Genomic DNA, 26,327 nt, shown 5'->3' with positions numbered 1-26,327 from the left:
CGCACTCCTGGAACCCACATCAGCCTGACTTCTGTCCTCAGAGGATCTGAAGCACATTCTCTTCAAAGCAGTGGCCTGGTGAATTCCCAGGGAATGCCAGTGACCTAAGTTGTTCCAAATGAAGCCCCCCTAAAGTGTGTCTCTCGGGGGAGGAGCCAGATGTGCCCTCGCACAAGGGCTCTGTGTAAGGATGCTCTGAGGAGGGGGTGGCAGGGGGTGGGAGCACATCTTCTTTACCACCACCCCACTGTCATAAAAAGGTACCTGTGAGCCTAGCCCACTCAAGAGAAAGTCCTAGAAAAAACAAACTGTGTGTCCACACACACACCATCACACACCCACTAGGGTGACTACTGTGCAAACAAACAAACAGAAAATAACAGTTGGTGAGGATGTGGGAAAATGCAAACCTCTATGCACTGCTGGTGGGGATAGAAAATGGCACCGCTGCTCTGAAGACAGTATGGCGGTTCCTCAAACGGTTAAAACAGAGTCAGTCCAGGACCCAGCAACCCACTTCCAGACGCACATCCAGACAGAAGGCAAGATCTCGGAGAGACATCGTACCCCGTGTCCCCTGCGGCATCACTCACCAGAACTGAAACGCGACAGCGACCCACACGTCCATGCCCAGACGAACGGATAAACAAAATGTGGCGTTCACGTGCAAGGGAAGGTTATTCCGGTGTAAGGAGGGAGGAAACTCTCACAGGCAACAACACGGGGGAACTCCGAGGACATCATGCTAAGTGAAATAAGCCAGTCACAAAGGGACATACTCTACGCTTCCACTTACATGAAGCATTTAAAAGAGTTAAGTGAACACGCACAGAAAGCAGAGCGGTGGGGCCAGGGGCTGAGGGGCATCGGGCGGGAAGTGCGTGTTGGAGGGGCGGAGTCTCAGCTTCACAAGAAGAACCGCTCTGGACGTGGTGCGGATGGAGGCACAGCACGAACGCACTGAACGCCCCGCATGGGGCACTTAGAGGCGGTTAAGACGGTCGGTTCCAGGGTATGTACGTTCACCGAGGGCTCTTAGTGCCCACACACACTAAAAACACAAGCACCCGGCCTCACCGCCGTCGTGGACCCTGTCCCACTTTGCTTGCCATGGTCTGTCTCCCCTTCGGATTCACATCCATCTGGCAATAGTTTGATTAGTGGCAGATGAGATTCAAGTAAGCCTTTCTCCCAAGAAAGGCCAAATCCCAGAAGCAAGCAACTTGCCAAGAGCAAGGAAAGTAAGTCAAGGCCAATTCAGAAGGTACAGCCTGGCTCAGGGCTAGGTTGCACCCTGCCCTAAGGGAGGAAATCTCATCTCCTCCGAAACTTGCCATTTGGGGAAGGGGAGGGGAGGGTAGACTGAGGACCAGGTCACAACCCACAATGTGCATTATCATTGTCCTTCCAGGTTCTGAATGTTTCTTTGGATGACTCACAAAGGTTAATTGCAGGCTCTTAAATTAAAAACCCGCAGGGTGTTCCTTTTATAGCCTGTCCTCAGGAGACCTCTCACTGAGTTCCCTCTGTCCTCATCCCCACTGGCAGCTGCTCCTAGCACGCATGTTTACAGAAATACCAGTAGTTATTGCATGTTCCTTCCATGTGATTAAGCATTGCCAGTGTGTGGCTGGTTAGAATAAATCTTTCCTCTGGGAAAGCTTTAAGGTGTGCGGCTTGTGCCACCTACTGGCCAGTGTCGGGATCACATACCCAGTGCCAAAAGGGAGAACTGGCTAGAATCACTGCCCCTTCCCCACCGCAGGGCAGGAGGTGACTAGGAAATGACCCCAACCAACTGCCCCACACTAAATCCGGTCCCCAGACCCGTGCTCCAGCCACCTGAGCTCCTTGGGTCTCCTGCTTCCAGGAGAAGGGCAGCTTGGGACAAGGGGGCCTCGCACCACAGCATTATTCTGCATGTGTTCTGACTTGGCGACGAGGGGAGGATACCCCACTATGGTCTGCGACAGTGACATTGACCATGTGGCATCTGACAAATACTATCCAAACCTGGATGTGACAACATAAGGAACTGCACAAGCAGCCCTTGGGGGTTAGGGTTCTGAGGAGCCTTCACTGAAGCTGGAGACACAGCACAGGGCCAGGCGGAAACACTGAAAGTGCTGTCAAGCCCAAATGACAGACCCACAAAGTGTGCTCAGGGATGACAGCTAGAGCAGCCTCTGAGCCATGCCCAGTGCAAGGATGAGGGAGAGGGCTGGGCTTCTTGTAGCCCAAGCAGGAGTACTAGCATGGGACAGAAAAGGAGAAACCCCTCTGATTCTAACTCTCCTCTGGCTGCTGACTGTGGCCATGAAAAGTCTACTTCCAAGAACTGGAACCTGTGAATGTCCCTGTGTCTCCTGGCTGACACCTGAGCCACACTCTTGGCCCTGCTGGGCACCACAGGGAAAATATGAGATGCCAGCAAACTGGAGAGAAGGAACTGGACTTCCAGGATGCGAAAGGGAAGAAGGTGTAGAACAAGGAGTGGCAGAAGGACCCAGCTTCTTCATGATGCTGTTGAACTGTGGTGTCCAGCCCGTCAGCTCGGGCCTGAGTGAGACAGAGCTAAATCCCACACACTGCTCAGTGTTCCCAGTTCTACACACCAGAGTGCCCTCTGCTGGCTTACCGAGCGAACTGCTTATTACAGGATAAAGATAGCATAGCAACTCACTGAGTGCTGGACAAAGAGGCCAGCCAGGGCCATCCCCAGGCACCAAACAAGCCGGGACAGCCATCTGGTCCCATCTTGAATCATATGACCACCACCAGAGGGCAGCCTAGCCCTTGCCCCTCTATCACAGGCCACACAAGCAATGGTACCTGCTCAGTGGGTACACCTGACCATTGGCCCCTAAATCACATTTGCGTCTTAAAAGCAAGGAAGGCTGTGAATGTCATCTTTGGGAATTTGACCGTGGAAGGCAGGATTCACACTGTGGGGAGCTACCAGATGCAAAGAACATGTTGAAAAGATGGGGGGCGCCACCAACACCAGAGGTGCACCTCTGCACACACACTAACTGCCCAGCACGTCACGGGAGCAAAGAGGACAGACAGCTACACCGTCTGCGCATACTTCAGAGGAATGGGGCTCAGGACCCCTGCCTCATTTTCGATGATGGAGGAAAACAGTGCTTGACCTTGGAAATATCAGGGAAAATGTTGCTATTTACCAATAAAATCTTTTCTAGGAAGGGATTCCACGTCGGCAGCCACATCTACGATCAGTGTCCAGGCAGTATTCTGGCCAATGTTGGGGCTCACCTCACTTACCCCCCTTCTCCCAAGGGCCACTGTACTGCATGGCCAATGAGCAATGTGTTAGAAGCTGGTTTTATTTTTCCATTAACTTTTTTCCCTGCTTAGTTATTTCAGGTAGGAGGGTAAATTTAATCCCTGTTACTCCATCTTTTGTGGAAGCAGAGTGCAGAGCAATGGTCCTTGGGTTTGAGTACTGAATAAACACTGCAGACCCCGTCTGTCAGCCCCGGAGGTGGCGACTCCCAGTGGTGTGAACTCTCAANCTCACTTACCCCCCTTCTCCCAAGGGCCACTGTACTGCATGGCCAATGAGCAATGTGTTAGAAGCTGGTTTTATTTTTCCATTAACTTTTTTCCCTGCTTAGTTATTTCAGGTAGGAGGGTAAATTTAATCCCTGTTACTCCATCTTTTGTGGAAGCAGAGTGCAGAGCAATGGTCCTTGGGTTTGAGTACTGAATAAACACTGCAGACCCCATCTGTCAGCCCCAGAGGTGGCGACTCCCAGTGGTGTGAATTCTCGAGCTCTCCCAGCACATGGTTATCTTCATTTTTATTTGTTGTTTGGGGAGAAGGGGCAGAGAAAAGACAGAAGCATCAATTTGTTGTTCTACTTATTTCTGCATTCACTGGTTGACCCTTACATATCCTGATTGGGGATCGAACCCGCAATCTTGGCGCTCCCTGGCCAGGGCCCAATACATGGTTATGTTTAGTAAGTGCGACAGATTGTATGATGGCCCATTTCTTCAGTGACATGTCCACATCCTTGTCATGGCCTCACAGTGGACGAAGAATCCAGTAAACCCCTGAACAATGTAGGGGTTAGGGGTACCGACCTACGTATGCACAATCGAAAATCTGAGTGTCACTTTTGATTCCCCCAAAACTTCACTAGTTGTGCCTTGGTATCCACAGGGGATTGGTTGCAGGATGTCCAGTGGACACCAAAATCTCAGGATCTATACCTTTACATAAATCAGCATAGATCAATACAGAATCAACCGTCTGCACCCACCGATTCCCAACTACAGAGGAAAATACTGTTTTCTACCTGCAGTGGGTTGACTCTGTAAATGTGAAACCGAGGGATACGGGAAGCTTATTGAGAAAAATCTGCATGTAAGTGGACCCGTGCAGTTCAATCCCATGTTGTTCAAAGGTCACCTGTAGTTCCCCAGTTCCTGATGGGGAGGTGGTCACTTGTGCATCGCTATGTGGTTCCTGAAGGTATCTCCAGGTTTATTACTTTACTGCACCATCTACTTCACCTGAAGTCACTCAGATTGGTCAGAATGACGTAAGCCAGGATGTCTAGCTCATGGTCCAGTGCTCACGGGTTCTGCCATGCTGCCTCTCAGTGCAGGACAGTGTGGAGTTCACTCTGGAGAAACAGCCAGTCCTGCAGGCCTGGCTGCCGTCCATCCTCTGCAAGACCTTTGTTCTTCTCCTGGTGTGGGTGGTGTAACTGTGACAAGGCCCCCACTGCCTCTAATTTCAGTAACCAAACATGACCTGGTCAGCAGAGAGCACAGTGGGAAGTCTTCACAATCCCTGATCAAAGATGTGCTCCAGGAAATCTGGCTGCCTTCTCCACATGCAACCAGAGCAGCAGTGGCACCTACCTAACACGCATGCTGGCATGCATCTGTCCATTCTGAACAGCTGTGCAGTCCTCGCTGTGGTGCCCAAAGGGTCACGCAACAGTCTTCCCCCTTACGTCTCCTGGATTCACAGCAGCAACCTCCCAGTGGAAAGAACGGGACGTGGGACAGTCAACATCCTACCATCATCACCCACACCGGCAAGACAGTCAGTGAGGCAGCAGTAGACACCCAAGGCAGAGAGGGAGCTGGGTATGGGGACACAGGGACAGAGGGCACACTCATCAGCTCCTGTATGCCCTGCCAAGAAAGAGCAATTATCAGTCAAAGACAGAGCCCAGCTAGACCCTGCTACCAGCCAACTCATGAAGACGAGGGATGCAGAGCCCCACACCAGGGCCAGCACCATGGCTGTTAATGCAGCTACTGCCACTACAGGAAAATAAATGAGTGGAATTAGAGCTGAGAGCTGAAGCAACAGACCGAGACATTCTCCCTCCCTTCCTGCATAGGCAGGGCCTGCTGAGGCGGGGAAATGGGAGAGAGCGGGTCCTGCAAGCTCCCTACCGCATGCCGCCCTCCAGTCCCCTGCAGTGGTTCTCAGAGCCCTGACTGGGCTCAGCGGCTGCTGTGTCCTATGTGTCCTCCATAGAGCACTCTTAAATTTTTTTAAATTTCTTGCTATTGTTTGAAGTTTGGAAAGTTCACATAAAAGTTGGGATTTCTGGCTTCTTTTGGAATATCACAAGACCCTAACCCCTAGAGTATGGACCCCTCACCTATGCCAACATGCAGAACTGGGGAGGGGTGGTGACAGCAGACCCCCCCCCACACACACTGAGCTGCCCTTCATCAAGCCCAGCCTGCAGCTCTGTGGGCTCCCCGTGGGTGCTCTTGACTGGTCCCAGGAGGCATCTGTTGTGAAGTCCAAGGAGTGGCAATGCCAAGCCGTCTCCACCCCACCCCCATTTATGCCAGAGACTTCAAGGAAATAAAAGTTTCCAGAATACAGAGACTCCATAAAGAAGCCCCTGCTCCCCTTCTATTCTCCCATCCCAAAATAATTTTAAAAACAACAACAGTAATTGCCATCCCAGAGTCGTATCTCACTCAGAGAAACTTACGTGGTGCGAAACCCAAGGCACATGGGAGGTGGGAATGTAGCCACGGTGCTGACGGACAGCCTGGCTTCACAGTCCCTCCGTGGGATGGACCTGGGGATGGAGACCACAGGCCCAGCCAGGCTCAGGAACGGTGGCAGAGGAGGAAGATGGCTGCCCCCACCTCCCATAGCCTTGGACCCCCCAGGGCAGTCCTCCTGAGGCACCAGTTAGAGGGGATCATGGCAGAGCCTGCGGCTCACTCCACACCAAACCAGGCTCAAGGGGCTCGTCAAGGGACTGGGCTCCGCCACGTCGTGCTCGCGTATGGTCTAGGGCTGGACCCTGGTGCTCTCAGGACCACTGTTTTCTGATCCATCAATAATTAATAAGTTTCTAATGACTTTTACTAGTGACATCTAATTTTTCAAATTAATCTTTCAAACTAATTTCCCCACTGATTCCCAGTAAACAAAACAGACACAAATGAAGCTAGGCTGCTTGAAATGATGGAGGCGATTCAACCCATTATTCAGTTCCACAATTCCATACACACACACACACACACACACACACACACACACACACACACTCCTGCCACCACCCCACCGAAATCACAACCCCTAGAGGTGGAGAAAGCCTGGACTGAGAGACCTCTGCCCACTTCCTTCCGTATTACACCCCCAGGTCCCCGAGTGCTGCCATTTAACCTCACATGCCTCAGACAGGGCACCCATGCCTCACCAGGCCACCTGTGCCACCTACGAGCAGCTCTTTCTGTTTAAAAATGTTTCTACTGTTTTTGACAGGGATGCCAAAACCATTCACTGGGGGGGAAGAATCCTCTCTTCAATAAACGGTGCTGGGAAGAAACCAGTATCTACAGGGGGTTGGACCCCTACCTCCCACCATATACAAATACTAACTTGAAGAGTATCACAGGCCTAAATGTGAGAGCTAAAACTGTCAAGTTCTTAAAAGAAAACACAGGCACAAACCTTCATGACTTGGATTAGGCAATCATTTCTTAAATATGACACCGAAACCAAAAGTGGGGAAAGAAAGAAATCAGACATCATCAAAATTTAAAACTTTCGATGTTTCAAAAAGACACCATCAAGAAAGTGAAGAGACAGCCCTGGCTGGTGTAGCTCAGTGGATTGAGCGCGGGCCTGCAAACCACACGATTGCCGTTCGATTCCCAGTCAGGGCACATGCCTGGGTTGCAGGCCAGTTCTCGGCAGGGGACTCACGAGAGACAACCATACATTGATAATTCTCTCCTTCTCTCCTTCCCTTCCCCTCTAAAGATAAATAAATAAAATCTAAAAAAAAAAAAAGAAAGTGAAGAGACAAAACATAAACAGGATAAAACATTTGCAAATCATATATCTGATAAAGAAACCACTGTATTTTTCTGTGTATAATGCATACCCACATGTTTGAGGTATCACCCATGTATAACATGCATCCTTATTTTTCCCTCAAAAAATTTGGGCAAAAAGGTGTGCATTATACACAGCAAAATACAGTATATATAGAATACGTAAAGCACAATTATGACTCAATCATAAAACGACAAATTACCCAATTTTAGAATAGTCCCAGGATGTTAACAGACATTTCTCCAAAGGAGATGTACAAATGGCCGATAAACGTTACACCACTACCCACCAAGGAAATGCACATCAAAACTACAATGAGATAACACTCTACACCTACCAGGATGGCTGTAATTACAAGTATAGTTAATAAAAAGGTAATCGGAAGCAGAATGTGGAGAATTGGAACCTTCACACACTAATTGTGGGAATGTAAAAAGGGGCATTCACTTTGGGAGGCAGTCTGGCAGTTTTTCAAAAGATCAAAAACAGAGTTACCATATCACTCAGCAATGTCACTCTAAGAAAAGCAAAAGAGGCCGTCCCCACAAAACGCTGCACACCACGGTCACGGCAGCACTGTTCCTGGCCATCCAAAAGGAGGAGCAACTGACGTTCATCAGTACACGCGTGAACCAACAAAACGTGGTGCATCACCCAGCGGAGTATCATCTGTGGTGCAGCACAAACCAACGGACTGCACGCTGAGCACAAGAAGCCAGTCAACAAAGACCCCGTGTTTATGGTGACACCTACATGGCCTGTTCAAAATAGGCACAGCTATTTTGCCTATTTCTATAGAGACAGAAAGTGAATTAGTGGCTTCACAGGGCTGGGCACGGGCATGAGAGAGTGCGAAGAAACCGGGTGGCGGATAAGGGGTGTAGCATTTAGAGGGTGTGTTTTGGAAGAGTTCTAAAATTAGATCGCTGTGACGGCTGCACAACTCTGTGAATGCACATTGAATTGTAAAGTGCATCAAATTGTACACTTTATGGGGCTGAACTGTATGGTAGGAGAGCATCGCAATAATGTTGTTTAAAAAAAACAATGCCTCATTTTCTCAAAAAGTAAATATACTATGTGACCCAGAATTTATTTATCCAAGGGAAATGAAAACATACCCATCATGTACTACAATGTGAATGTCCGTAATAGCATTATCCATAGTAACCAAAGAGTGAAAAAGCCCCAGTGTCTATCAGCTGGTGGAGAGATAACAAACACAGTTAGTCCACACACCAGATCACCATTCAGCAACAACAAACGACCAAGTGCTGAAGCACGCCACACCACAGGCGAACGTCTCAAAAACCTCATGCTGAGGTAAAGACACCAGGCCCAAAAGAACATACACGGCATGACTGTGTTTATGCGAAACCCCCAGAGGCACATCCGCAGAGAAGTAGGGCAGACTGGTGGCTGGAGGTGGGGCTGGGGGTGGCTGCAAGCTAGCCGGGGGGGGGGGGGGGGGGGGGNCGGGGGGGGGGGGGGGCCTCTGGGGGTGACGGAATGTTCTAAAATTAGATAGTGGTGACAATTGTCCAAGTCTGTGTAAATACACTAAAATCTGTTGAACTGGGCACTTAAAACGAGTACATTTTATGATATACAAGTTACACGTTAATAAAGCTGTTTAAAAATCGACGGCTGAAGGATGGAGGGAGGGGCGGACAATGCACAAGGTAAAGCTTCTACAGTGAAGTGCTCGCTGTGGAGTCCAGGTCGTGCGTATGCAGGTGCTTACTGCACAAGTATTTCGACTTTGCTGGATATTTTAAAGTTCTTATAATAATAGGAAATGTTTTAACAAATCTCTCTACTGAGCAAGAGAATCAGAGCCTCACACCACCTCCCCACCAAGTTTGGTTTCTTCTCCACGTGGCTGATCTTCAAATATTTTTTAATATATTTTATTGATTATACCATTACAGCTGTTCTATTCCCCCCCTTCATTCCCTTCCCCCCGCACACTCCCTCCCCCCACTCTCCTGCCTTAGTTTATAACCACGTGTCTCAAGTTCTTTAGATTCTGTATTTCCCCCACTATTCTCGCCCTCCCCCCATCTATTTTCTACCTACCATCTATGCTATTTTCTGTGCCTTCTCCCCCTTCTCCTCCTCCCACTCCCCTGTTGCTAACCCTCCATGTGTTCTTCATTTCTATGGTTCCACTCCTGATCTAGCTGTCCTCTTGGTTTGCTTTTGTTTTAGGTGTGGTTGTTAATAACTGTGTGTTTGCTGTCCTTTCACTGTTCATATTTTTCATCTTCTTTTTCTTATATAAGTCCCTTTAGCATTTCATATAATAAGGGCTTGGTGATGATGAACTCCTTGAACTTGACCTTATCTGAGAAGCACTTTATCTGTCCTTCCATTCTAAATGAAAGTTTTGCTGGATAAAGCAATCTTGGCTGTAGGTCTTTGGATTTCATGACTTGGAATACTTCTTTCCAGCCCCTTCTTGCCTGTAAGGTCTCTTTTGAGAAATCCGCTGACAGTCTGATGGGTACTCCTTTGTAGGTGACTGTCCCCTTATCCCTTGCTGCTTCTAGGATTCTCTCCTTCATTTTGGTCTTGGCTAATGTAATTATGATGTGCCTTGGTGTGTTCCTTCTTGGGTCCAACTTCTTTGGCACTCTCTGAGCTTCCTGGATTTCCTGGAAGTCTATTTCCTTTGCCAGACTGGGGAAGTTCTCCTTTATTATTTGTTCAAATACGTTTTCCACTCGTGGCTGTTTCTTTCCCCCTTCTGGTACCCCTATAATTCGGATGTTGGAACGTTTAAAGATGTCCTGGAGGTTCCTAAGCCTCTCCTCATTTTTTTGAATTCTCATTTCTTCATTCCTTTCTGGTGGGATGTTTTGTTCTTCCTTCTGGTCCATTCCATTGATTTGAGTCCCAGTTTCCTTTCCATCACTATTGGTTTCCTGTGCATCTCCCTTCATTTCAATTAGTTTAGCCTTCATATGTTCCTCTAATTTGTGACTATGTTCCTCTAATTTGTGACTATAATCTACCAGTTCTGTGAGCATCCTGATAAATAGTGTCTTGAATTGTGTTTCTGAGAGGCTGGCAATTTCTTGGTCGCTTAGAGTTATTGGCTCTGGGACTTTGAGTTCTTCTTGCACCATCTTTTGGGCTGTTTGTAGGCACAGGATTGCGTAGCAGGATTGGAGCCCTAAGGTGTTCACTAGCGCAGGGCAACTAGGTCGCTGGGTTGTGAGGCTGTATGTGGGGGCGGGGTCAAAGAGGGACTATGGCGTCCTGTCTGCCGCCTGCCGCCTCGGCCCTCACCAGTGCTGCAGCTGCTGCCATCACCGGGTCCACGCATTTCGTCCCACTGCACGCGAGTGTGCCACTGCCGTCAGCCCTCGCCCCCTGGGGCCTGCGTGGTCCATCTCACTGTGCGCGAATGTGCAACCGCGGTCAGTCTGCCCTGCACCCCAACTGGTTCCGGCTGCCTGCGCGCCTGGGTCGGGGGACCTGTCCTGCCCGACCCTGCTCTCTGCTGGCTCCACCCCTCCTACCGTCCCCGTTGAACGGTTAGATGTAGTCGGACTTCCGTATAATTCAATTTTCTGTCCTTTGGTTGTGTCTTTGTTTCTCCAAACCTTTGTTGTATTCAAACTTGGTTGTGGGAGAAGGCACAGTGTTTCCACCTATGCCTCCATCTTGGCGGAAGTCCCAAATATTTTTAAAAGTATTTCTTTAATCTCCCCAAAACTTTCTCTCTACCAGGCTAAGTATTTTTCATCAGCACAAATTACTAGAGTCCTCAAATTAATCTGAAGACTTAAAGAAATTCCTTTAGAAATCCAAGAAAGTATTTTTATATACAGAGATAAGTTTATTGTTAAATTTATAAGGAAAGGCACAGGACCTAGAATAGCTTAAGCAAATTGGAAAAGAAGGACAAAGTGAGAGAAATAGCTTATCCAATGTTGAGGCTTATTCTACAGCTGCAGTCACGGGGCCACAGCGGTCGTGGTGGAAGGATAAATGTAGGTCAGTGGAACACAGTCGAGAACCTAGAAATAGAATCTGATTTCTGACAAAGATGCAGAAACAATTCAATGGAGAAGAGATTGTCTTTCCCACAAATAGTGCTGAAGCAATAGAACATCCAAGTCAAAAACTCAAACCTCGTGCCAGACCTCACACCCCACTTAAACATTTAGAAAATAAACACAGAACAGAACTTTGGAACCTAGGACTAAGTGAAGCGCTCTTAGACTGACACCGAAAACACATTCTCAAGAAGATGCTAAAACTTTTGTTCTGTGAAAGACCCTGTCAAGAGGATAAAAGACAAACCACAGATGGTAGAAGTATTTGCAAGTCATATATCTTACAAAGGACTGCACATAAAAAGCTCTCAAAATCCAAAAGTAGAAAAGGAAACAATTCAATTAGAAAAGACATGAACAGACGTCAAAGAGGATATGCAAAAGGCAAATAAACACACAAAAAAGTGGTAACATCATTGTCTACTAGGGAAATGCCAATCAAACCCACAATAACGTATGGTTAACGACTAGTGATAACACCAAATGCTGGTAATGATGTGGAGAAACTGAAAAATGCATTATTGCTGGTGGAGCTGTAAAAGGATGGGGTCACTGTAGAAGAGTATGATGGATTCTTACAATACTAAATACACATTTCACCATAAGGCCATTGAGTATTACAAAGCAATAAGAATAAAATGTTAATTTATTCAACAACTGAGTGATTCTTAAGAGAATTATGCTAAGTGTGAAAAGCCAACCTCTGAAGACTATACACTATCTACTTCTGTTCATACAATTTATTTTTTCAATCCTTACTTGAGGATATGCTTATTGACTTAGCAGAGACAGAAACAGGGAAATAGAGAGTCACTCCAGATGAGTGACTGGGGAGTGCAGTAGGTGTAACAACAAGTCTCAGATTTGGGGGCTGGCGGGGAGAGGTGAGGGAAAGGGAGAAGGAAGTGAAAATGGGAGGAGACCAAAGCGGACTCACCCAGAGCGCTCAGTAGTCAGGGGCTGCCCTGAGAGCCTCAGGAGCCAGAACAGTGGGAAGAGCGAGAAGAGGCAGCCCCGCACCAGTCGGGAGCAACAATGCCCTCGGGTGGGGTACATGGCACTGGCCTTCTTGAGGGAGGCAGGAGGCACTGTCCCCATCACCTCAAGGGTCTTTCAGACAGACATGGACACTCTGGTCACATTTTAGCCAGGCTTTATTGCCCATGGTTTTATAGTGGTTCACGGCAATGTTTAGGTAGAACTGATGAGAGAAACAGAAGTATGGAAGATCACCCAGCTCAACCCTAATGGAAATGCGACTGAGGCTCACATTTCCTGCCACTAGCCATTTTTCCCTTGAGCACTACCAGACCCGAGTTCTAATCCCAAATCCAAAGTGCTCTAGCCAGCCAAGGAGCAGATCCTAGCCAAGTCATGGCTTTCTCGTCTGTGAATCAGGTAAGTCATACACCTTATCTCACAGCTCATTACAGGGGACAAATGAGGTAATCCTTAGTACACTTACCAATATGTGACATTCAGTGAGCAATCAGTAACTGTTAGCTACTTGTATTGCCATTATAATTATTATTAGGTTTCACAAGGAGCAGGTTAAGCAGAAAGGAACAGCCTGGTCAGAAACAGGTTGAGAACCTTCCTTTTTTAATTTTTTTGTGAGAGAAGACGGGAACCCTCTGAGCTCCGCATTTGCTGCCACAGAGACTCTCGAAGCCAAGAAGAGTCAGAAGCAAAGGGTGTGCGTGGAAGGACAGGCGGGTGTGTGGTCATTCGCCCTCACCCCTGGTCCCTGAATGAGGGTGCGGGAACACCATCCCTGGCTCTCACAAGAAGGGGGCTGCCAGGTGAGACAGGGAGGCCACAATCCTGTTCACTCTGGTCACTATTAAGACATGTATGAGTACAAATCTTACTTTCACCTCCACAGAGGTGTCCTCCCAACAGAAGGATCCATGGAGAGAGGCAGAGGACAGCAGCTTTTCCTCGGCAGAGAAAGGCAAGTAACTCAATTCCCACACCCCTCTACAGACAAGTGCAAAGGGAGAGGGTCGCTCTCATCCTTTTAGATGTCAAAGGCAGTCCTCTAGGTGAGTGGGAAGGAAGGAGCCCAGGACTGCCCAGGTGGGGCCCTCCTCTCTCCCTGCAGCTCTGGAGAATAGGAGCCCTCTCGCTTCCAATTGTGTCTCTCAAGAGGCCATGCCTGAGCACAGAATCAGGGGGACGAGGGGCCAGATGAGAAGGAGCTGGCTGGAGTAAGAGGCAGGTATGGGTCCTCAGGCGTCCCTCTGCTTCTTCAGCCTTTCACAGAACATCGGTTACTGTTGAGTAACCTCTTGTCCTCAGGAGGTTGGGTCCAGTCTTCAGGGTGAGCTGCAACATGGGGGACACAGGACCTTAGGCAGGTTAGGTCCATGTTCACAAAGAATCTTCTGTTCCTGCAGCTGCCCGGGAGAGCAGCTCCTGGGCCTCCAATTCAAGCCTCCTCAGAAACCATCTGCAAGCTGTCCTGGAAGAGGGGCCATCAGAGGGCCATATGGACTGTCAATCATGTCAAGGGAACAAAACTCAGGATGAAGAGGAGAAAACCCAGTGGCAGTCCTGAGAACCTAGAAGCATTCCACCGACTTCTGGGTGTGCACTCAGAACTGTAGAGTGCTCAGGGCTCTTCTACACTGAACTCCGGGGCAGTGGCTCTGGGTCACGTGCAAACCTCCCCCAGCCCTGGGCTCTGTGAGGGGTAAGAGGCTCCCAGCTGACTGTTCCGTCACCAAGACATTTCAGAACAAACCACACTCACTGCCCACTGAGACATTCATCTATCCCCCTAGTTAAGATCTGAGACTAGCGATGAAAGGACAAGCTAGAACTTGCTAGCTTTATGCTCAAAGAGGGCACAGACAAAAGACAAACCACTAGGGCAGAAATAAGATGCTCTAGCCAGTGATGCACGCAGAGCAGGACATTTCTGAAATGCAACGATGCCTGAAGATGGGGCATGAACAAGGATGGGAGAGCTTCGTGAACAGGGTACTCACCTCAGGAGGCCCATCTGAAGGGTGACATCGGGACCAGAGGCAGGACTTAGGGACAATGGGGCACACTGCCCAATATGACACCCACAAACCACAGGTAGCTATTTGAATGTAATTTTTTAACGTGAATTAAGTAAACTTTCAAAGCTCAGCACCCCAGGCTCACTCGCCACATATGGCAAGTGGCTGCCCTACGGACAGCACGCAGAGAGGGAGCGTTTCCACCCCCACGGGCAATACTGTTGGGCAGTGCTCTTCTGGAGCCAGGATGACTGGAGATGGGGCGAGGAGGGCAAATGACCCATCACCCCCACCCCCCTGCTGTGCACGCCTCAGTCCCTGGCAAAGAGTGAGGGGCAGCTAGGACCTATCTTGCTCAGGTCTACACTGCAAAATAGCACCTCCGGGAAACAAGTCTAATCCCAGACGAGCCTGCTGGGCAAGGATAGGCCAGGGCATTAAGGGTGAGGGAACCCAGGAAAGGGAGGGTGGGATGCCTTGAACTCTCCACCACCACATGGGGACTCGGGTGTCAGAAGGGGCAGGGAAGCCTTACAGTCACAGCATGATGAAGTGACAAGGACAGGGTGTCACAGAGGCCCAAAGCCACAACCAAGCTTTTGACTTAAGGCAAATTTGTTAAACTTTGGGATCTAGGTCAGGTCTCTGTAGCGAACAGCTCCCATATGTTGAAGATTAAGTAACAATGGCAATATCCTTGCCCCACAGTTAACCTCACTCTGCGCGTGTCAATGGAAGGAATAGCGTGTCAATGGAAGGAATAGCAGCCATCTCCTCTGTTAAGGCTCATGACCCTCCAGTGCCACAGAGGAAGGACCCAGAGAAGGTTCTGGCTTCCCCTTCCCTCTGCAACGTCCCACAGCCTCAGGCTCACTGCTTCCAGCAGGGTGTTCCAAGCCCTCACCCCTCTACCTTCCTTCGAAGAGGATCCCATTACTCAGTTTCCTGAAAGCTGACACTTTCCTCCAAGTGTCTGAGCAGGTATCTGCAGCACGAAATGAGGAGGGACTGAGGGGTCTGCAGTCGCCAGCCAAAGGGGGGCAGGTACAGAGTAAGATCTCTGCCTAGGAGGCAGCATCCCTGGGAGTACGTGCTGTCAGCGCCATACCCCTCCCGCCCCACGCCATCCCCAGCTCATCCCCACCCAACCCAAGGGCCCCAGACCCTCCGGCAGTCCCACCCTGAGCCTCCCCCACAGTCCAGGTGCCTGTAGTAGCTGCTGCCCATGGTGGCGGAGTCCTTCGACTGCAGCCAGCTGCCGGGACCCATTTCTCCCTGGCCCTGTGAGATCCTCTTGGGAACCTGCTCCCACTTCTGCCCAACACTCCCACTCCATGGCCTGCCCCAAACTCACTGTCCTTGTCACAAGGATCTTGACTGGGGGGCCACAGAGAAGACACAGCTGTCAGCAGTAGCCTGGTCATGGGGAAGGCAGGCCACGAGTAAGATCCCGAGATAAGAGAAGCAGCCAGGAAACCCGCCCACTGCCCAGAGATGAGTGGCTGAAGGCCACCAGGGAAGTGGTGGAAGCCAGCAGACTGGCCTGGGCTAAACACAGCACAGCCCCAGCAGGCTCCTTGCATATGGGACTCCCCCAGATCCTCTCTTCTGGACGTGCTGCCCCCCAGCACTAAGTGTACCCAACGCTGGGAGCTGTCACTGGACCCGAACAGGCTCCCCTCTTCCAAGAGCAGCATATTCCAGTGCCTGCTGGGCAAGCAGCACTGGCCAGAGATCTTTGAGGAGTTCCTGAAGCTGAAGATGGAGTTCTTCCAAGCAATGAAGTACCAAGCCTGGGTCACCCAAGACCTGTGTGAGGAGGTGCATCAAGATGAGGCCAAGGCCACCAGGGGCAGCAGGCTGGCCCCTCCTCCAGTTGTTAACTCCCTCTGTTTGTCTTTCAGATCCAGCCCCAGAACCCACATCACTGGGTCTGGAGTCGGAAGCACCAGTGCACGCCCTAGGCTCCCAGGGAGAGAGCAGGGGCTGCAGGTGGTCCAGGTGAGTGCAGGTGTGCGGCAGGGGCTGTGCAGAGTCGGACAACTCCACATCTGTGTTCTGCAGTCACCTCCACTGGGCTGGCAGCTTGAGGAGGAAGCTACTGTAGTCCCTGGTGCAACTCAGCACTGCAAGGGCTCAGAGAACTCCTGTGACAGGTAAAGTATCTGAGTTTAGTTGAACTTGACTATGGAATCATGTACTACATACACAACACAGGTCCTAATTAGTCTATTCGTTGTTGTTTTTTTTTTTCTCTTTTAGGAAAAGTCTTACAAATGCTGATCTAAGCAATGAAAATCTCTGCAGGGTTTTGATCTGCGTTGAAAACTTTATAAAGAACCACCTCTCTAGAAACACACCCTTTAGAGAGTGTTTCCTTGGTTTAATTTGAGGTTTTATATTCAGATTTACTTGAAGTGGGGGAGATGGTCGGTGAAATGCATAGAAACTCTTCCCCTGCACAGAGGTCGTGCTAGAATAGTCCTGTGAGTGGAGCCAGCCTGCCACACTACAGTGTGTGCTGGACCCTCACTGGCCCTCAGAGAAGACAGACCAGGTGTGCTCTGACATAAACCGTGAAGCTGAATTCACTCACAAGCTTTTTTCTGAGGACCAAGAACTATTGTGTATGTCAGAAACCTCAAAATTCCAAGAAAATGTTATTTTTAGCACCATATAAAAAAACACTGCAGATGGTCTGGTCACTTATAAGAACACGAAGGTGACAACTGCTTTCCCTGAGCTCCTTCCCAGTGTGCACCGTGTGGCAGGGCTTGCTTCCCCCTCTGCTCTGACCTCACTTTCTCGCTTTCTTATAGCTCCAGCCACCACCCCCCACCCCCTGCCAACCCCTCCCAGACATGGAAGCTGCTACCTCCTTCCCAGGCTCCAGGTGGCACCAGCACAGGGTCTCCAACTTCCTCAGACCTGCATGACAGACAATGCAGGGAGAGCCCAAACCACAGCAGCCCATGGCACAGTGGCCCCCAACCTCCCGGGAGTCAGCCAACAAAGGCCCCCCAGCCCTGGATGTCCTAGAGGGTCTAGCAGTAATGTGGAAAGGCACCCAAGGGAACCAAGAGACTGAAGCAGGAGCCTCTGTGAAGTCTAAGGACCAGCAAAGAAAGAAGGGATCAAAAGTCTGGGAAAACGCCTGGACTACCAAGGGGGAGGCATCTGAAGGGAGAGGCAAAAACAGTGATTGGCAGATGGCAAGGAAAAGAAAAAGACAGAAGGGGAGAACACGTGAAGAGAGAGGAGGAAACCTGCCTGTTCTAGACAATCAGCATCTGTGGACAAACGTGCTCGGAGCCCCTCCCGACAACCTGGAGAGCAGTCCTGCCCAAAGGAGAGATGGTGGGGATTTCGAGCACAGGACTAACAGAGGCTGGAACCAACTGATGTGTCCATCTGAGGCTGATAAGAGTGGGGATAAAAGTGAGAGGTCATGCACCATTGTATGCTGTGGCACTGTAGAAACAGCCCAATCTTCAAAATGAGACAGGAAAGAGAAAATAGGAGGGACTTGTGAACGGAGGCTGGGGGGAAGTGGGGCGGTCCCAGCGAACCTTCAATGCTAGAAGCAAGATGGGGAAAGCCAAGGCAAAAAAAAAAAGAGGGTCTTGAGATGGGGGTCCTATGACGATATTAGTGTTACATGTATTCAAAAAACATGAGCCATCCTAACTGCTAAGAGTAATGAATTCAAGAAATGTTTAAAAAGCAAAGAAAACAGACCAAATAAAAGACACAGTAAATATAAAAATACACTGAATAGCATACAAAAACTGAGATTTAGACTGACTCACAAAGCAAAACGCAGCTCTATGTGGTTTGTAACAGATTATCTTTAAATCATTCAGAGGCACTAAAAAAGGGGAGGGGGCAGACAACACAGAGAAAATGCTTCAAATGAAAATAGGGATTGTGGTCTGGATACTGTTCAGCAGGCTGAGTCCTTCGGAGAGACTGGAAAGGATGCTGGGGGCGGGGGGGGCTGGGTGGGTCCACTGCAGCTTGATTTGCTGACTTGTACATAGGTTTGACAGATACAGGAGCTGGGACATAGCCCTCACCATAAGCTATGAAGTCAGGGGTTTCTACAGAGTAGAAAGTGGCCTATTCAAGTAAGATTAGGCAGAACCAAGAGTTCTGTGGGCTGAGCCCAATGGTTTCCTGCTAAGGCCTGGCCTCTGTGCCTCAGAGCTACCACAGTGCATGTCTTCACACAGATGTCCGCATCTTCCAGAAAACAATAATCTCTCTGAGTGTATGAGTGTGTAACTGTGCTGCACCTTTAGTTATGTTCATCCATGGAGGCGCTGATGAGCACTTCCCTCTGTGTAAGCAGCAAAGACAGATGTGGGGAATTACTACGTTAGGACCCGTGCTATGACAGACTAGTACACCTGATCCTCCTCCCCTTCGAGGACAAGTAGAAGAGTAGCCACTTGAGGGGGAGCAACGTGACTACTTCTTGCCAATAGGCTGTGACGGGAAGTGACATGGCCACTTCTGTGCCAAAACACTCAAGTCAAGGGTGTTTCCCCAGCTCTTCCCTGCCATGCCTCTAAATAGGCTGGGATGGTGAGAGCTACACTCAAGAACTTTTGAGAACCCGTAAGTAGCCGAAACTGTTCTGACGATCCTAGTGTGCCTGCCCAAGAGCACACTGCCCAGAATATCACTTAGCCCAACAAAGACAATGCTGTCTCCAGAGTGTGTGCAATCTTTTACTGTGCTCCCTCTTATTAGCCTGGTTTTTGCTTTTGTTAACATTCTAATGACCACTCTCCCTCATATATGAAAGTTCATGTGTGTGCAAGTTACTGTCTCTTAAGTCATTCTTCAGAGAAAGCACATAAGTTACAAACAATTCAGGGTGAAAACACAGTAATAGTTGTCAAGACTCTGAGTTCTTTAAATCTACATTGAAATGTAATAATAGGTATACCCTGCCATTTCAATTTTTTTCATTGCTTGTTGGAGAAGGAAAACTACTTAAGTGTGAAGGGAAGCACATTTCACCTTCCTGGCCAGCCGCCTCTCAGCCATGCTTCCCGTGCAGGAGCAAGTCCTTCGGGCAGGTGAGCCAATGGAACTAGAGAAGCATCCCTGGCTAGTGTGGCTCAGAGGGCTGAGTGCCAGCCTGCGAACCAAAGGGTCATCGGTTCAATTCCTAGTCAGGGCACTTGTGCTGGTTTCTGACCTGGTCTCTGGTTGGTGAGCACAAGAGGAAACCACACACTGATGTTTCTCTTCCTTTCTCCCTCCCTTCCCCTCTCTCTAAAAATACATGAATAAAATCTTAAAAAAAAAAAAAAAAAAACAGCAGAGAAGCAGAACGGCACTGCCTGCCTCTGGGTGCATGTCTGTGAAATCCACCCCTGCTGCCAAAGTAAAGACCAAATGGATTTTTGCCAAAATCTCTATGAAAAGATTTATTTTGGCTCTAATTTTTACTTAAAGCTAAACACCATAATTTAGGATGTGAACACGTGAAATGACTACAGCTTCTACCAGTTTACAGTGTAAGGGCCATTTAGAAAGCATAGCGCACATGTCACAGTCTGGACAGCAGGGAACTTTTGACAGGGGACTCAAGACTTGGAAAATTTTAGCTTAAGGAAAAAATTGTAAGTCTAGCAAGTAATGAGTACTTAAAGCTTTTGTTTCAGAAACTACAGACAAGGCCCATCCTGGCTCCTGGGAAAACAGCCAGTTTCCTGGGGCACTGCTAGAGATTACTGCCTGGGGACATCCAGACCTTTGTGTTCCAGGGAGAGTGCATGACTACCCTCCCCTGGGAACAGCTAACTGCCCAGAACAGGAATGCTGTACCTTTTCTCACCTAATCCCCCCTGAATTTCAAAGCCCTCACCCCACCTTGTCTATCCACCCACCACCACCTTATAAAAAGTCTGGCCTGGAAAGAAAAGAGAAGATGGTTTGTTAGGGTATGAACCCGCCATCGCCTCAGATCACCACCATTTGAATAAAGTTCCCATAAAAGATTCAATCGCCGCCACTGCTTATTGGGTTTGGTAGCAGCCCAAACACTGGTGTCTTTTCCGTTACACTTTCTTCCTTCTGTACTGTAAACCTAAAGCTGGAGATGTCTTCGTGAGGATTTTCCATCATCATCTAGTCCAGAGACCCCCTGACACAGATGTATATTCTCTATGTTTTGGGTGGAAGTAGATAATTTCTGAAGTCCTGCCTGTAATGGAAATTTCGTCTTTTCTCTAGAACAGGCTTCATGTTAGGTAATTCTTTCTTAGGATGTCCATCTCCCCTTCAAGGTGACTGGTCAGACTTTGAGGACACCTGGCACAGGCACTGCAAGTACAAACTAATTTCAAACAGGGTAACTGTGACATCTCAGAAAATACTGCAGGCCTTTTGTTGATGCAGAAAATTTTAAGACCTTTTAAAACTGTACTTTTTAGCATAAAGTCAACTTCACTTGAACCACCACCATAGATGAAAGACTTTAAAAACTCCTTGTCCACTAGCCCCCACTGCTCTACTCTCTGGAATCCCCAACTAAATCATCAAGAGTTCTGAGAACAAACCAAAAAACTTTATTTAAAAAAGTAAACTTTAACTCACTTTTATAGATCATGTGTTAATGCTGACAGCAACAGTCTGCAATATTTATAATGCTCAGCTTTTAAAATACATCGAGGTCTGTGCAGCTCATTTCCCCCTAAGTATATTATAAAACTTACAAATGTCTTTTTAGCTCTGTTGTTTGGTCATGTTTATATGCAGAAGTCACATTTCAGGGCAGGTTTTTCACCAGACACGATCACATAACCATTGGCTGTGGGTTTCCAAGAAGCAAAGGAGCTAATCTTAGCAAAGCTCGCACCGGCATTTTCAGCTGTTTAAATCTGAAGAGGAGTTCAGCGAAGCTTGTACTCCCTAAAGAAACGCAATAGTGGAAACAGTCACAACTACACAGATTCAGCCCCAGGCCCTCTTAAAGGAAACTTCAGCCACAATCAGGTTAAAGGGGGCATTCTTTCCCTTTACAAACAATGACCCAAACAAAAAACTTAAGTTACAAATTTCCCTAATGCACTGTAAAATATAACTTGATATAAAAATTTAAATTCGCCCAATCTGTACTTCAAAAGTGACCTATAACTAACTATATGTGAAACCATTCTTAATTATATATATTAAACACAATTAATAAAAAACTAAAAATAACTAATAAGAATCAATTAAGAGAGAATAATAATATAAACACTTAGTTTATTAGTATATATAGGTGTTTGGGCTCTGTGAAGCATCTTCCATCCTTTTCTGAATGTAAATAAAAGCTTATACGTGTGTAAAGTTTAGAGTTTTTTCCAGAAAAGATTCTAAAAAGTAACACCCACACATGAAAAAACAAACAAACAAAAAAACCCTAGAGAAAATAGCTCACTAGAAATGTACCCTACTAAGGAACTAAAAAAAAATAAGCGCTAATCCCAGGCACTGAAAAGAAAACGGAGGTGGGTCTGCGGTACCTTCCAGTCCTACAGACGGCAGGTGCTGCGGGGCCGGCACGGAGTGGTAGACCAGGAAGCAGGCCAGCATGCCCAGCTGGGCCTCCTCGCAGGGCTGCCCACTGAGATAGGCGTGCACACACACATCGCCCCCAGCTGTGGAAGAAACACAGGAAATTACACACATACCATATACTGGGCAGCTACCATGCTGGGCATTAAGGCTATTTCAGTCAACCTGACAGAGTGCCTGTCACTCACAGTTGTAGGGGACAGAGAGAGACCACACAAATGAATAATAGCACACTGTGATGAGTGCTGTCAAAGTACACTGGCGCACTGTGGGGATCTCCCAAAATACCCACTTCACCACCCTCCCCTCCTCTGTGCAACACTGGAGAAGACTGACTTCAGATCGCAGGCAGGATTCTGATTAGTCTTGGCCAGAGGTTCTCAAACTTTAACCTGATGAGTTGATGAAAAGAAATGCAGAATTTCTTAAATAGGGCCAGCAAACTTGCACTTCTAACAAGTTCCTAGGAGAGGCTGCTGCTGCTGCTGCTGCTGCTGCCCCAGGGACCACACTTACAGAACCAGTGGCCTGGGGCATCAGGCAAACCCGAGCCACTCAGTGAAGGTCATTTTCTGCCCTGTGGACTAACTGAGGAACGTGCAGGAGTTCCAACTGACGTCCAAGAGGTGAAATGCTGGGCAACTCGTTTGCTGGAGGCTCCAAAGGGAAAAAGTGTCCTAGTTCCTACAAGAAAGCTCAAAAAAGCTGGTCTGTTCTTTCTCTGGGCAAAATGCCCAGCTTGAGGCACGAGATTGTTACAGTCATTAATCTAAGTTCTCGATTCAAGAAAGTGGAAAAAGGGAAGCTTGCTTTGGGGTTTATTTTTCTATTCTTTTTCTAGATTCTTGAAGCAAGAACTTAGATTACTGATCTGAGACTGTTCCTCTTTCATATCGTAAGCACTTGGCGCTGTAAATTTTCCTCTCAACACAACTACTTCCACCACCAGATTTCAGAAGTTACTCTGAACCTAACAGGGGACTCAAGAGTTGGAAAATTTAAGGTGAATAGTTAATAAGCCTAATAGGGAATGCACACGTTAAAGCTATTGTTTCAGGAAACGCAGACATGGCCCATCCTGGCTCCCAGAGAGACTGCTCGATGGCCTCCTGGGGCACTGCTAAAGACTACTGGGGGGCGGGGGGGGCACAAGTGGAGGCCTCCGGGCCATCGCGTCCCAGAGGAGAGAGCCACTGCCCGCCACCCGGGGAACAGCTAACTACCAGGGCAAGAATGCTACACTTTTTAATCTTTTTAATCTAATTTCCCATGAATTCAAAACCCCTCACCACACTTTGTCTTCTGTTACAAAAAGATTGGCTTGGAAGGAAAGGTAAGACGGTCCGTTGGGGTCCATTAGGGGCTGTTAGGGTCCAAACCCACCGACTTCTCAGACCCCCAGCCATATGAATAAAGTTCTCATAAACATTCAATCCCTGTCTCTGCTTATTGGGTCTAGCATGTGACAGGCAGCACGAACACCAGCTTTTCGGGTTTCAAACCTGCAGTGATTAAGACAGTGTAGTCCTGGCATAAAGACAGACAGACTGGCTGATGATACAGAACTGAGTCCTGAAACAGATTCATACTTAAAAAGGCAACTGATTATCAACAAAGCCCAAAGTAGCTCTATTACAAAGGGAAGCCTTTTCCACAAATGGTCCTAGAACTGGATATCTGTATTCAAACAAACAAACAAAAAACCCTCAACCCCAATCTCATTCTATATAAAAAGTATTTTGAGATGAATCACAGACCTACATATAAAAGATAAAACTGTAAAGCTTTTAATAGAAATCTTTAAAAACTTTTATGACCTGCTCTGGGAAAGATTCCCAGGACCACACTCAAAAAGCAATAAGCATAAAATAAACTGATATATTAAACCTCATCAAAACATAAAACTTCAGTTCATCAAAAAATCACCCTAAAGAAAACACACAGGCAACCTGTCCAGTGCCGCTTGGTTGGTTGGGTGTTGTCCCGAAAACCCGAAGGTGTCCAGTTTGATTCCCGGGTCAGGGCACACGCCTGGGTTGCGGTTTGGTCCNCAGGACCACACTCAAAAAGCAATAAGCATAAAATAAACTGATATATTAAACCTCATCAAAACATAAAACTTCAGTTCATCAAAAAATCACCCTAAAGAAAACACACAGGCAACCTGTCCAGTGCTGCTTGGTTGGTTGGGTGTTGTCCCGAAAACCCGAAGGTGTCCAGTTTGATTCCCGGGTCAGGGCACACGCCTGGGTTGCGGTTTGGTCCCTGATCTGGGCATGTACTGGAAGCAACCATCTATGTTTCTCTGTCACATAAATGTTTCTCTCCTTATCTTTCATCCTCCTCTCTAAAAAATAAATAGAATTATTTTTAAAAATAATCAAAAAGTACAAGAAAATATCTGCAAACCATCTCACACAAAAACTTGTAGCCAGAATTTTTAGAAGCTCCAACAACTCAGAAATCAAGACAGCCAATTTAAAATGGGTAAAGGTTAAACACTTCACAAAGAGTGTATGAATAATAAAAAAAAGCACATTAACACCCTGAGTTGCCAAGGAAATGCAAATTAAAACTAAATGAGATACCACTCCACATTCACCAGATTACTCTATAATTAAACAAACCGACAATGCCAAAAACAACGCTGTAGGCCCCTGTGGTGGGGACAGAAAATGGCAAAGTTTGAAAACAGTGGAGTGTGGCCATGGGTGCAGCACGGACGATAGAAGGGTGGCAGTATTAAAAAGTTAAGAAAACTTCTTTAAGTTCTTAACTTAAAACCCATTTTCTCTGCTCAAGATTAAAAAGTCTAACTGAGGCCAGAACGTCTCGACAATATGATAAATCCAACGCGTTTTGGGATGAAGAGTCATCCCAAACAGTCTGGATCATCTGGTCACTGAGTGACCCTAACAGTCCACATATGAATCTGCGATTTTAAGGCACAAACATGAATGACATTTCCACACTGATACATATATAGGTTCTACATCTTACTGAACTGATTGTTCTCCATCCTGTGCAAGTAAAGGGGCCACCCGCGAAACCTGGCGAGCTCAGGGGAGGCCTGTGCGGTGGCCTCACAAACTCAGAGTAACCACGTAGGATGGTCTGAAATTGAACTTTCTATGGAGGTTCATGCTGGGTAGTCATGTCCTAGGCCGGTACTTTTCCCTGTCAGAGGCCAGGCTTTAACTGAGCCTGTCTGTTGTCTTCTCAAATCTATAATAACGCACCTTTGGAATGTCAAATTCCCTTTTTCCAGGCCCCTCAAAGCATGGGCGCCACACTGGGGGGAGACCACAGACCCCCTCGTTGTTGTTGTTGTTGTTGTTGTGTTAATTGTTGCTAACTGTCCTGTACCCACCTGTGCAAAAGTGTCTACCACTTTACTTTCTATCCAGCCCCAGAGGTTTCCCCACTTGGCTTTCTCCTGCCTCCCCAATCTACCACCAGTGGATTTCTTATAAGCCTCTTACGCCTCGCCTCCTCTTTTGACTGTAATGTATATAAAATAAGGTGCTAAATCACCATTCTCCAGAGCTTTCTCATAATCTTTTGAAATTTTGCTTCCTAGCAACTGTTATTTATCAGTTTGGCTCAAACAAACTCAATTCTCTACAGGTTTGAGTGTTTCTTAATGACAACAATCCCAAAGCCAACAGCTAGTTCTTCTGAGAGCGGAGACTACAGATTTAAGAGTTTCAAAAAAGTGACGGGTCCCGCGCTATAAAATAAACAGCCATTTTTGGCAGTCAGAGCAGCACATTCAGGGGGGCTCAGAGCAATGCTGTAACCATCACGGGCCCTAAAGAGCACTCCAGAAAAAGCAGTTCAGTGCTGTTCTGGAGAAAGCTCTAGTCACTGCTGAAGTTTCACTGCATCCTACGAATCTGCAAATCAGAAATTTAAGGGCTTATTTCTTAACAACAGCAAAGGTCTGCTATCAATGATCAAGTACTAAATTGAACAGAAACAAGACAAGAAAATCTATAAAATAACATATTTCTCCCCAAAGTGAGAACAAAAATAATTACACAGAAAACAATTTTTAGGCTGCACTAGCTTTTGAGTCCCAGGAGGAAATGATAGACGGGACACGGGTGCTAGCACTCCCACGGACAGAAAACCAGCTGCATGACGTCCCAGGTTCCCACAGACCCAGCGCTGGTACAACAAGTATTCGCTCAATGAGCAGAGGACGGGGGTGGGGGGCACAGGGGACAGTGAAGAGGAAAGCAGATGGCTGCTGGCCTCCGAGAGGTGACACACCACTGAGAAACAGAAGAGAGGCCAGTAAGGACACACGAC

At 47.7% G+C, this 26,327-nt stretch overlaps 1 protein-coding gene and 1 pseudogene across 3 annotated transcripts in view; both read right to left on the bottom strand.

Annotated features, from left to right (window-relative positions):
- The window catches only part of LOC118994161 (solute carrier family 15 member 4-like), a 98,793-nt pseudogene extending 83,086 nt beyond the window's left edge, over positions 1-15,707 (bottom strand).
- Positions 15,708-21,006: 5,299 nt separating this feature from the next.
- ANAPC1 (anaphase promoting complex subunit 1) overlaps positions 21,007-26,327 on the bottom strand; it is a 96,978-nt gene continuing 91,657 nt past the window's right edge. For all 3 annotated transcript variants that reach the window (XM_037056731.1, XM_037056733.1, XM_037056732.1), the window contains 2 exons: positions 21,962-22,096; positions 21,007-21,365 (listed from right to left, as the gene is read on the bottom strand). In XM_037056731.1, the coding sequence (XP_036912626.1) occupies positions 21,250-21,365; positions 21,962-22,096 (251 nt within the window). In that variant the 3' untranslated portion in view covers positions 21,007-21,249. The remainder of the gene's footprint in view (positions 21,366-21,961; positions 22,097-26,327) is intronic.

This window comes from Sturnira hondurensis, unplaced genomic scaffold, assembly GCF_014824575.4.
Source record: "Sturnira hondurensis isolate 20B ecotype Veracruz unplaced genomic scaffold, ASM1482457v3 Scaffold0009178, whole genome shotgun sequence".
Lineage (NCBI taxonomy): Eukaryota > Metazoa > Chordata > Mammalia > Chiroptera > Phyllostomidae > Sturnira > Sturnira hondurensis.
This window is presented reverse-complemented; position numbering and strand designations above follow the sequence as displayed.